The following is a 12,756-nucleotide window of genomic DNA, read 5'->3' on the forward strand; positions in this document are numbered from 1 at the left end:
TCACTTCCACCAGATCTTTAAACATTGAACCTGGATGGTCCTTACCTTATTTACAGCTGTGAGAGTCCTACAGAATATACCCATTTTAGCTTTTATACTTGTCTTTAACCTTAGAGACAACACATAGCAAACTGTGTTTATGCTATTCTTATAAGCTTTCCCACTGAAATGGCACAAGAGACAAGATGATAAACTGATTGTAGTATGCTTGGTTTGCAAAAGACCATACAGTCTACATAGCAGTAGACTGTAGTGAAAGTCATCTATTCATCAATTTTAGAGAGTATTCACATAGCAACTGTGAGCCACTGAGTGCAGGTGTTAGCCAAACCTGCTTTTCATCACTGCATAAACTAGTTTACATAGTTAAGGCAACTTCTGGCAGAAAGACTTGCCTACCTGCCTTTGAAAAGCAAAGTTTGACATAATTCTTCCTTTAGAGGAGTGTGTATGAGAGGGGGATGTTGTTGGGGTTTTCTTTTTCTTTTTTTTTCCATATACATTCCAACTGAGTGCTGGAATTCAGTGCTGAACTGAGAAATACAGTTTACAAGTTTCTGGGGTTTTGTTTTTGTGAGGGTTGTTTGGTTTTGTTTGGGGTTGGTTTTCCTTTTTTTCACTGATTTAAAAGAAAAACATACATGACAACACAGTACGGTATTAACACCTTAAAAATTTTAAGGCACATTCCAACAAAATAAATTTTTATTGAATGCAATATTAGGCATTCTATTTTGTTTAAGGGAACAGTGCTTCCCCCCCAAAGAGATTCCCTTTGACAGCTGTATTTCAGTTACAGAAATATTTCTCATTATTAGAAACATCAAACTTAAGTCTAAATTTTCCTTGAATTATGAAGTGCAACTCAATTCTTCCAAAAGATAACAGTTTTCAGTAGGCTCTAGAACAAGAAGCCTGTAAATTGTTTACATTTGCTGGGTACAATGTTATGTTCATTCAAATTTTATACTAACCCATCTAAGTGTTGTTCTTGAAGAATTATATAAAAAGTGGGATTTAAGAATAAAGAAATGCAGCTTAAAGAGCAGGTTATCACCATTTAAAAAAAATCTTAATGGCAACCTGCATATTTAATACCATTTCCACAGTATGTCAGCTAGGAGAGGCTTAGTCCAATAATTTAAAAATTTAGATAGGAATGTCTTTTGGTTCTGAATGAAGATCATAAGTCATCATGTCCAGTATGTGAAGGCTCAGTTTTTTCACTCTCTACTTCCTCTCCTGTGAAGATAAATATCACAATTAGAATATAAATCTACTATTAATTATACCATATGATTTTTGACATTGGGATTTTTTTTAAGAGAAACCCAAAACTTGTTTATCAAGACCAGAGAAGCAATTTCAAGCCATACAGAAGAGCTACTTGCACCATCCTCCTAGTCTAAGCTTACTTTCTTTTTTTTTTTACCAGATGCAAACAAAATATTTCAAATAAACCAGTATTATACTGTTAGAGAAAGGGAAAAAAATCAGCACAGATATTTCTATTCTAATCTTTTGTTTTCAGCTTTTCACAGTGAATTTTCTCCTTTCCACATGACCCATCAGAAGTAGTTCTGGTATTTGAAAAAATAAGGCAAGTCTTACTCAGAGTTGTTTTCTATAGTACAAACTGCTCCATTCAGATATTAAAACAGCTTTTAAAAAAGCAGAGTGATTTTATTATATTGGGAAAAGTATAAAAACTAAGAAAAAAAAACTAAGCCAAAAGTCAACTTTTCATTTTAATTTAGTCTTATAAAATATCAGGCCACGTTGAAAACACAGTAACTGATATCCTGAATATCTGCACTGGAGAAGCACATAACTGATTTTAAAGGACTAATAACAGTGAGTACTGAAAGTATAAGGCATGAACTAAGTGGCCTTGAGTATAAGGCATGAACCAAGTGGCCTTGAGTAGCAACACAACACAGATCTTTACAACTTATTAGTACAACTTATTAGTACAAGAGCAATAAGCAGTCTTGGGGATGGAATGAGGGGACAAAATAACCAAACAAGCTAAGAAATAAAAAGAAAATAAAGGTATGAAATTCAGTGTCTCTCATCTATTCTTCTACAACAGTTATTGCAAAATAATTCCAGTGGCCTAGATGGAGTAATGAAACATTTATGAATGTAACACTGTCTGTAATGTGTCAATAGATCCTAGAAAAAAATTGAATTTCTTGACTGAAGGTATAGTTTATGTCAAGCTAAACAGTTCCCTATTGAGAGACCACAGCTGTAGGATGGTGAGAAATTATACAGAGGAGGTTATAAGCAACTAGACCCTTAGACTCAAATAGAACTCCACGTTGTCAATGTGGCATATTTTTAAAAAAATTGTCATGAAAAGCTACTTGCCTGGTTTTACAGTCTGAACACATGTGCCATCCTTATCTTCAAACCCTTTTGAACATACACACTTGTAACTACCTGATGTATTAACACAGTCCTGATTCTCTTTCATGCAGACCTTTTCAGGAAGGTTACATTCATCTATATCTAGAGATAGAATAGGGAAAGAAAGAGTTCACTGCTGTTTTGTTATAAAACTTAATCATGTTCAGTCATATAAAACAAAATTCTATTCAAATACAAAAAACACTGAGGAGCAGTGTTAAATCTGCTGCAACAGATTTAACTTCTGTTAAAATAATCCTATTCTTCATGCTTTAGACTGTGTTTCAAAGTAATTCAGACAGTACTGGGGTTTTTTTTGTTTTGCAGGTCTCTGTGTGGGGAAATGTACTAAGCAATTACATTCGTCACAATTAAGCAATTCCTCTTAATCTTCTGAACATTTCCCCCACAGTCATTTTCTATTTATGCCATCAAAGTATAGCTAAAGGGAACAGAACCTGTAAATACTACATCATCATAGTTAATAGCTACTTAAGATTATGCATATGTTCTGCTCTTCCCCACAGAGAAAGTCTAATGTCACGTTATAATTCACTATGAATTAATATCATTTGAACTTGGACATTAACAGATTAACAGAAAGGCAGCAGAATCCACACTGTGTTCCAGCCTTTCTGTCACAAAATGAATAGAGATGCACACACCTGATGACATGGTAGATGACTGAAAAGATACTCACATGGCTGTTTCCCAAACATGCTATATAATACTTTGTTCCCTTGTACAAGTGGTTCATTTTAAGCCTTGTCAAGCATATTAGCTCAGTAATATACAGAAAGTTATTACGAATGTCTTTGCAGCCAACACCAGAATGACTAGGTTCATTCTGACAGGCTTGGAAATAGAAGCACACAAACATGAACATACTTATCTGCTCCTCAGCATGGCTAACCAAGAGTGAGCTAACCAGTGGTCTACCATGTACTGCTAAAACCACCAACCTGTGCACTTTTCATCTTCCTTCACATATCCAGATGCACAGGTCTTACATTTGTCAGAACCTTCTCCCGTGCAACCTACACAGCTGGCATCACATCCTAAGGGCAAAATATTTTATGAATTAGAAAAATTATGTGTCTGAGGTTTAAAATACCACCCTTAAAGCCAGACAGCTTACCCACACAAGGAATCATAGAATGGTTTGGGCTGGAAGTTGACCTTAAAAGATCATCTAGTTCTAACCCTGCTGTCATGGGAAGAGACACCTTTCACTAGACCAGGTTACTCAGAGATTCATCCAACCTGTCCTTGAACACTTCCAGGGATGGAGCATTCACAGCTTCTCTGGTTCGCTTCCCCACTACCCTCACAGCAAAGAATTTCTTCCTAGTATCTAATCTAAACCTACTCTCATTCAGTTTGAAGCCATTCCCCCTTCTTCTGTCCATTACATGCCTTTGTAAAAAGTCCCTCTCCACCTTTATTGTAGGCCCCTTTAGGTACTAAAAGGCTGCTATGAGGTCTCCCTGGAGCCTTCTCTTCTCCAGGCTGAACAATCCCAGCTCTCTCAGTCTGTCTTCATAGGAGAGGTGCTCCAGTTCCTTCATCAAAGTCTCCATGGTCACATCCTCTGGACCCACTCAAGCAGGTCCATGCCTTACTTATGTTGGAGGCCCCAGAGCTGGATGCAGTACTCAAGGAGGTCTCACAAGAGCAGAGTAGGAATAACCAGAAATCTCTTGCTTTCATCATACAACAGGTCTAAAGCCTCATCCTCCCCATGCCCAGTTAGAACCAGACTACACTGTACCAAATGCCTGGCATCATGCCTTTTCTAGCATTACCTCTAGCATTAGATTAGGATTCTAATCAGTAAAATACAACAGCAGATTAAAAAGAAACCTTTGCATGAGAAAGATCCATCTGTGTTCAAACAATACTGGTGATCTTTGCAAGGAGAAGTAGCACACTCATCTAAATCTGAAAGATAAAAAGTGACAAGTTACCTAAGAGTTTGGGATCAGATATGCAACATGTTAGACACAGAAGTTGCACAGTAACATACACTGTTTTGTTCAGCTTAAAACTACATTAAAAAAAAATCAAAACTGATCCTTAGAAGATGTTTTGTGATGACACTGATGTATTAGAAATTCAAGAGCTCAAATTAAATAAACTTCCATAATACCTGCAATCCTTGCAATTTTCAAGTCAGTCATTTTCAAGTCATGCTTTATGCTTTTTATGCAAATATCATAACAAACAAGCAGACACACTACTGTTCTGGAATGCTGTTCTCTCCCCTACTCCTATATTACCAAGCTATTTTAAGCACTAGAAAACTTATAAAAATACACACATATACACCTCTTAGTTTACTATACAAAGCAAATTGGAGCAAACCAGGTTACGGTTAGGACCGGCCAAGTGAAACCTTCTGCTGGAAAATTAAAATGTGCTAGTCTTGTGATTTCGAGGAAAGGGCACAACAATATTTAATTAAAAAAAATCAGACAAAGAAAGGCTATTTCAGTCCCCTTGCTGTCACTCTCATCCTGTTGCTGCTACTGATCCTATCATTCCTAGTGATTACTCAATTGAGTTATACTTGATTAGTGGCAATGATAATTTGGAATAAAAGAGCTGTATGGAGACAATACTAAAGCATCATAAAAACGCTCTTGGAATGTTTCAATAGTTGCCTAAGCAGGCATTGCAGGAGCTGTAATTCCAAGCCCAGATCTCACTGACACTCTGAAGAGGAAGCAGTGTTCATATAATTTCTAAGATACTGTTTCCAGGCATTATGCTAAGGATCTTTAATGGGTCAAATTAAACCAGTTAAACAGAATGTGTTACTCTCCCCTAGTGCACTCCTGCATTGGGAACATTTTTAGTATTTGCTTTTTTCCTGAAGTGTTTCATTCTTATCTCCTCACAAACCAAATTAAATGCTAAGGCAGAAACAGGTAAGAGATTAATGGAAGCACTGAGCTTGATGCCTCCTGGTATTTTTCTCTGATAATAGGAAAAGTTAGCATGCATAGCTTTTAGTGAAATGTTTGAACTCCATTAGGGTTGAGCATTTATGACAATAAATGTCAAGGCAATTGTGCAATTACTACAAAGTATGCAGGTAAGTTTACAGGAATCTTCCAGTAGTTGACAAAATAGCTTAAATCAAGTGCAGGGCACTGTTTAGCATTTAAACATCAGGAAAAACCATGTCTGAAAAGAAAGTGTATTCCACCAAACTAAAAAGATCTACAGTGAATAGTATGATAAAGACAACCAAAATCACCAGCAATCAACGGTGAGGAAATACTGCTTTCCTGCAACATGAAACAAGTTAGGAAGAGAGAGACTACAAAACTTGTAGAAATCTAAACTGACAGAGCTCTTCTATAAAATACAGTAAAACTCAAAGTGATGTCATCTAATATCACCAGCCATTGTTACAAAACCTGTTTGAAGTCTGCCAAGCATTACTCACCCACACAAGCTCCATCTTCATCTTTAATCCAGCCTTCTTTACAGTCTTGGCAGTCCTTGTTACTTGGACCAGTACAAGTTTTACAGGCAGTGTGGCAGGCTGAGAGTAGAGAAATTACAACTTGAGCTTTGTTGAGAGATTCCAAGACAAAATTTGGCACACAAACTCTCAAACAAATTTATTTAGAATTCACTGAAAGCTATTATATTTTAAGAGCTTGAAACTCCCATTCACAAGATGGCATCTCCATAAAGTCAAGATTTAATTTATAAACATGCAGCTCTATCCTACCAAAACAACTGCAAAAGCCTCAAATGCCCCCAAAAGCTCCTGGAAGCCAAACCTGGCAATTACAGTCATCTTCACACTGAGAAGAGCACCACTCTAGTGACTAGAAGTGGCAGGTCCAATTTCCAAAATATTTGGGAAGAGGAGATCAAGTAAGTAAACTTTGCTCAGCCCCTCAGGGATGGGACACCAGTTTAAATATCAGACTTTGCAGTTCTACCTAACAAATCCTCATACTACTTCATTTGCAACCAGCTATGAGAGCAACGTGTGAAGTGATATCACTCTGAAGAGCTTCAGAAGGAAATAAACTAGAAATTCAGCTGCATATGCACTTTATATATATATTACACACACATATAAACACACCATATATAACATATGCATGTTATATATCATAATATAAAACAAGTCATACAGAAGAATTACTACACAGCCAGATTAAAAAAAGAAAAACACAATATAGAGTGTTGAAAAACAATCTTATCAGACCCCAGGATCAAGATGTAGGTTGTTGCAGAATCTCATCCAGTGGTGTAAAAACAGTTCAAAATCTGGCCAATTGCAAAAGTTTACTCCTGTGACCTGACTTTGTTTCAAAATTAATCTTAGACATACCTAACTGGAATCTAAGTAGTCTACAGTACAGATCAGCTGTTTCCATGCCCATTTATTCCAGTTAAGTTTATTTGAGACCTGAGGAAAACCTAGCTTTCTAAGCAGACCAGCATGCAATAATTTCAGCTCAAGACTTTAGCAGTACGTGGGAAGGAGAGGGACAAAGCTACATATGAATTCCACTTCTTAAATTAAAGCAGAAAACAAAACAAACCTCAAGGGCAGCCTGGAATTGTAACTTAGCAAAACCTTAGAATTCCACCAAAGTGACTGACATGTCATTTATGCTTAAAGCTGAGTGACCAAACTATGTTTTGTTTCTACATTTGTTAGTTTAAACTGTTTCTAGTTTTCTTTACAAAAACTGAAGAAGTAACACAAAGATATAAGTATGTGTTAAGGCTCCATTACCTGTACAAACAGAATGCGTCTCATTTCTCAAGGTACTGAAGTAACCACTGGAACAGTCCAAACAAAATTCTCCTGTGTACTCCTTGTTACAGCTACATGAGCCATCTCCACCTCGGGTACCATCACCATCACAGTGGCCATTTCCATGGCAAGGTCTTTCTGATCCACCACGACAAGCTAAAAAGGATCAAAAATACTTTTAAATGAGACGTTAAAGGAAATAACATCCTATTCTCAGACACAAGCACCTGAAGTCACTCTCTCTTCATACAGAGTAAAAAGTGAAAATTAATAAAAAAGAGTCACACTAAACAAAGATATAATTTCCAAAGTCTTTTCTACCCTTGAGAATAACCAAAAGGTTTGCAACAAGGGAATGTTCAGTAATATACTTAAGTATAAGAGAAACTCAAACCCGTCTCCAGGAAAGTTCAGTTATCAATTTAATTTTGGGCAAAGACCACAGCTTAGAACTTTTATTTTCCTAGCTTCTTGGATAAAGTTGGAATCTTTCCTTTTTCTGGATCTCTGAGAAGTCTGATATCTCAATGGTAAAAACCCACCAGAAATCATTTAGATCAATATAGGGAATGGGCACTTAATTTTTAACAATACATAAGAGGCCAAAGTTAATCTCTTAACGCCATGCAAGGTTTTAGAGATTTATGAATTATCCAAGCTTCAGAGGCCAAAATATCTCTTTTATCACTTTTGCAAAGACCTCATTTTCATTTCCCACCTACTTTTACCCCATTTCTCTCATTGCCTTTTTAACTGATCCTCAGATGCAAATTTCTTAATTTAATTCCCCAACAGTGTCTTGGCTGTTTTACTCTTGAAACTGAAAAAGGATTCTTGTCTATGAAGTTTCTGAAAAGCCACCTAAACAACAGACTTGATGCCACAGAGTCTTTAAGGATGGGTCAGGTGTGGATGTAAGCATCAGATCAGATGGATTCTGCACATCTTGGTACCCTTGACAGCTTTGTACATTACTTCATGCCCAGAAGACTTTTATTCAGGCAGGATATTCACAAGGGAGCCACTTAATTATCAGGCAGCAGGCAGGTATGCTACACAGCAGCCAGTGTCTCATGCAAAATATCATACTTCATGTATTTATCCACGTCAGGAAAGATTAAAGCAAATAGGTAAAAAGAAAATATCTGCTACTGAATTTTTCAGAAGGAAAATTACCAAGGCAATCAGGTCCATAAGTTCCGGCAGGACAGCAAACTTCTATTGTTTCAATGCAAAACCACTTAAACAAATCAGGATACTTCTTCTTTCTGTATATGAAAGACATTAATTTATAAACAAAAAGAACAAAGATTCTTTAAAGGCCAACTCGCACAACTGACCCAGCACAGCAAAGAAGAGAAATCTATTCCACATGACAGATTAGAAACCTACTTCTTCTGAAGATGATCCTATTTCAAGAACCAATTTCTAGAAGAAGTCCTTCAACTTGAACATTTACCTGTTAAGCTACAACACAATTAACAAACTCTACCCAAGTTTTATAGTTTATATTTAAGAAAAATGTGAAATAGGAGCAACAAATAAAATCAATTCATCTTCATACATACACAACTTATTAACACCTTACTTTTAGGGAAGGTTTATATACACTTTACAGTGTATTATTTATGTCTTCTCTTAAAGATAAATGCTGTGCCTTTATCTCAACTATACAGAAGATAACCCAGGACAGATATTAACATTTGCTCAAAGTATTGGCAACTTGACGACAGGGTTAAAATTTCTCCTCTTTTTTAGCATTAATCAAATATTATTTTAGAAGGATTCTTTTTTTAATATTAAGAAGTTAGTTATGTGCTACTTGAGAACTAGCATACTCCCCCAGTTAACAGTGAAATCATTAGATATAATTTGTCAAGCAATTATGAGGACTACTAGGGTTCTGAATGACAATTCATAGATCTCAGTATTGTTGATGCTGAAGTCTCAAAAACTTTTTAAGAAAAGATATAGATATTCTGTAGTCTAACAAGAGTATTCAGCAACTCCCAAGGCATGTACAGCTTCTCTTTCTAAGCTATTACATCTATCCATATCAACTCTAAGGCTCAGACCCTGAAAAATAAATTTACTGAATACCATAGAATATCTCAGAAGGGACACATAAGGGTCATCAAGTCCAACTCCCTGTTCCTTGCAGGACTTCCTAAAACTAAATCATAAGACAGAGTGTCCTCCAGATGATTCCTGAACTCTGACAGGCTTGGTGCTGTGAGGAATATGTTCCAGTGATCGACCACCCTTTAAATAACAACTTGTGAAAAAAGACCTAAGGCATTTATGGACAAAGAAATTGTCTTTTGGAAGCTACCACAGAAACATCTGCAGGTTGAAGAGTAAAATAAAATAATAAATTACACTCAAAAGGCCTATTAAATACAGAAACTTGCCAAACCCCAATTTTATGAATGGTTTTGTTTATTTTAGGAAGTCTACTTTGTCAAGTTTTCTAGTGTAAGACCAGTTTCTTTCAGTTCTGCAAATTTAAGCCAAATTCAAGACTCTGGGTTGCATAGCTTACGTTTCTGGAAGGCTCATTGCTCTGTGCATCTTACTGAGGGGAAGTGGAGAAGGAGGTGCTGATCTCTTATCTCTTGTACCTAGTGACAGGACACACGTGAATTGTTCACAGTTGCACCAGGGGAGGTTTAGACTGGACATTAGGAAGCATTTCTTACCAAGAAAATGCTCAAACACTGGAAGAGGCTTCCTAGAGAGGAGGTCGATGCTCCAAGTCTGTCAGTGTTTAGAGGTGTTTGGACAATGTCCTTCATAATATGCTTTAACTTTTGGTCAGCCCTGAAGTGTCAGGCAGTTGGACTAGTTGATCACTGCAGGTTCCTTCCAACCGAAATATTCTATTCTGTGCTCTGCTATTCTATTCTATTCCCTTCAAGTGACATGTTAACGTATACACAATCCTGTATAGTTAGGTAAAAGGATAAAGCATTCTTTAGGAAGAAAGTGGATTATTAAAAAGCCTTATCCAGTTATGAAACGTTATAATGGCAGTTCACCCTGCTGAATTTTAGCTAATTGAGAATGCTGACAGTCTAAATTAGTGAAAAAATACTTAGAAGAAACATGATTATGGAAATAAAAAAACAGATATTAAAGATCTAAATGCTACACTGCCATCCTTGCACTAATTATATTTTAGACTGGTATATGAAAAGCTTATAACAGATTTCTGTTGCAACAGAAATCACTGGTTAGCTTAAAAGGCAGATAGAAAAGTTAGCTGCAACTCTACCACTTTCAAGAGATTCGACTTCTACACTGATTAGCATCAACTATTCTTTTGATTGCCAGAAGAACAAAACAGTTTCAGGGGAAAAAAAGCAAATAAACAAAAACTCCACAAGAACCAAAGAGTTGCAGTTTTATGACAAAGGGAAACAAATAAGGGACTAAATCTCACAGTTTTCCAAAGTTAGTTTGCCTTGACACCCCACTGGCAAATGAGTACACACTGTATGAGAAGTGAGACTGGATGTTTTGGTGCAACACTGCTGGAATTGAAAATCAAAAAGAACACAGTGCAGCAGTACATGATACCAAAAGTCACTTGAACCCAGCTGTACCCAATGCCAACTCTTGATGAATAACGAAGAATTACCCATATTGCTATTGTTCAGGCACAAGATTATGTTAGTAGTTAATCCTCTTAGATAGCTTATTCACACAGAGATCTCTACCAAAAAAATTATACTTACAATTTGAACCACCATTTCTCTATATGTTCTTCATGTTCTTCTACCATGTTGTTGCATTCGAAGTTACTACTATCGCACAGATTCTCTATGATTTCTACAAGACGAATTTCACTACAAACAGAGAAGGAAAGCCCTAAGTTTAAATTAAACATTCAACACAATTCAAGCCATGACAGAGCAGTCAGACTTCAGCCTAGAAAATTTCATCTGTTTATGGTGTGTTCTGATTTAGTTCCAAAACACAGCAAATACCAAAATAAAGAACATTACTTCAATCAAAAAAGAAAACAGAAGAATGACCACGAGGCTCTCGTGGCTTACTTGCATTTATTATGCCTGCAGATTGTAGCTTTGATAGATTTTTAGCTTCCCAGAAAACTGGAGTGCAGTACTCTTCCCTTATGTTCAACAATAAATTTCATGTATTGTTAATATTTGATAGAAGCCCATGAAGCTCACAGTAACATCTCAATGCTCCAACTAAGATAAAAAATGAATTTGAAATTTAGGAGAAAGACATCAGATTACTTTGCTCTGTAATCAAACATAGATATAAATATACATATATATATAAGAGTATAGTAAGCTGTTTTCTGTTTGGCACTGAAATAGTGACAACTCTAGGGTGGAGATACTGCTTTAATTCTAAAACAAGTACTGCAGTACTCTGCACCTTTTATGATTATCAATAAACTAGTGACCATTATTTAGGGTTACTTTTTTAGGACTTTAATGAGTAAATAGAAAAAAACTACTATGACCAGTGGCAGAATTAACTTTTGTTGTTTTTAGAAACAAGACAAATAAAGGCATTAATAAGAGGTTTCAGTCTTTACTGTAATCTTTACATTACAATGTAATGTAACAGTTTAGTAATGAAGAATTTAAGGCTTGGTCAAGCAAAACTTTAGTTCAGTATTTAAGTTCCAGACAAACACTTGTACAGTGACATTTCATACAGTGGACACAAAACGTAGCTGAATGAGAAGTACTAAGACAGCTTACCTGGACTCATACTTTGACAGCGTCTTCTCTTCCCAAGCAGTGTTTCCACCACCAAAGTTCTTTTTAGCTGTATCTGCTAAACCCTACAAATAAAAAGCACCAAAAACTACGTAAGGTTTGTTTTTAACAAAAATTAAGGACAATAATAAGTGCTTACATAAAAATTGTGAAAAGCACCATGTAGAAACTTCAGCAAAGCTCTGAAGCTGCTGATCAAATTGCTAAGTGAAAGAAACAGCCAAGGACAAGATGAGAAGTGAGAAAGTGTATGTTACAATGTAACATGATTTAATTTTCCTAATGCATAAACAAGGCCTTGATACAGTCTTGATTTACAAAAAACCCCATACAAGTATGAAACTTTATACCCTTCTCCTTTAAGTTCTCAGAAACTTTATTATAATCAGCTGAACAGGACCGCTACTTCATCCAGCTTTGATAACGCTTAGCCCAGTCTGCGCCGTGTTGTAACTTAAACGCCCAGCGGTACAACAGGGCGATCACACAACTGTCCCCAGCCACAGCCAGTGCCACCAAATCACAACTCGCACAAAAAATCTCCGCAGCTGAAGTGACCCATCGAGCCCGCAGCACCCGATATGCGCGTACCGACAGCATCAAGCACCTGTCACAAGGCGCAGCAGCCCTTCGTTGCCCACGCCGAATGTCCTCTGTCACAGGCAGGGCTGCTGCAGGTGACAACAGGTTGGTGATGGTGTTTTCCATCAGCAATCCCCGCAAAGCCGGACACGCTCCACCTGAGCACGGCCAGCACCAAAACACTTTGGGCTGCAGAGCTGAAGGAGCTCT

General features: G+C 36.8%; 1 protein-coding gene across 1 annotated transcript in view; it reads right to left on the reverse strand.

Moving 5' to 3' along the window:
* Positions 1-863: 863 nt before the first annotated feature.
* CRELD2 (cysteine rich with EGF like domains 2) overlaps positions 864-12,756 on the reverse strand; it is a 13,429-nt gene continuing 1,536 nt past the window's right edge. The window contains exons 2-10 of the mRNA XM_029958060.1: positions 11,947-12,029; positions 10,942-11,052; positions 8,381-8,472; positions 7,184-7,360; positions 5,867-5,965; positions 4,276-4,353; positions 3,375-3,470; positions 2,374-2,514; positions 864-1,242 (exon numbers count right to left, since the gene is read on the reverse strand). Of these exons, the coding sequence (XP_029813920.1) occupies positions 1,184-1,242; positions 2,374-2,514; positions 3,375-3,470; positions 4,276-4,353; positions 5,867-5,965; positions 7,184-7,360; positions 8,381-8,472; positions 10,942-11,052; positions 11,947-12,029 (936 nt within the window). The 3' untranslated portion in view covers positions 864-1,183. The remainder of the gene's footprint in view (positions 1,243-2,373; positions 2,515-3,374; positions 3,471-4,275; positions 4,354-5,866; positions 5,966-7,183; positions 7,361-8,380; positions 8,473-10,941; positions 11,053-11,946; positions 12,030-12,756) is intronic.

Source organism: Manacus vitellinus, unplaced genomic scaffold, assembly GCF_001715985.3.
Source record: "Manacus vitellinus isolate BGI_N305 unplaced genomic scaffold, ASM171598v3 scaffold_13_pilon, whole genome shotgun sequence".
Lineage (NCBI taxonomy): Eukaryota > Metazoa > Chordata > Aves > Passeriformes > Pipridae > Manacus > Manacus vitellinus.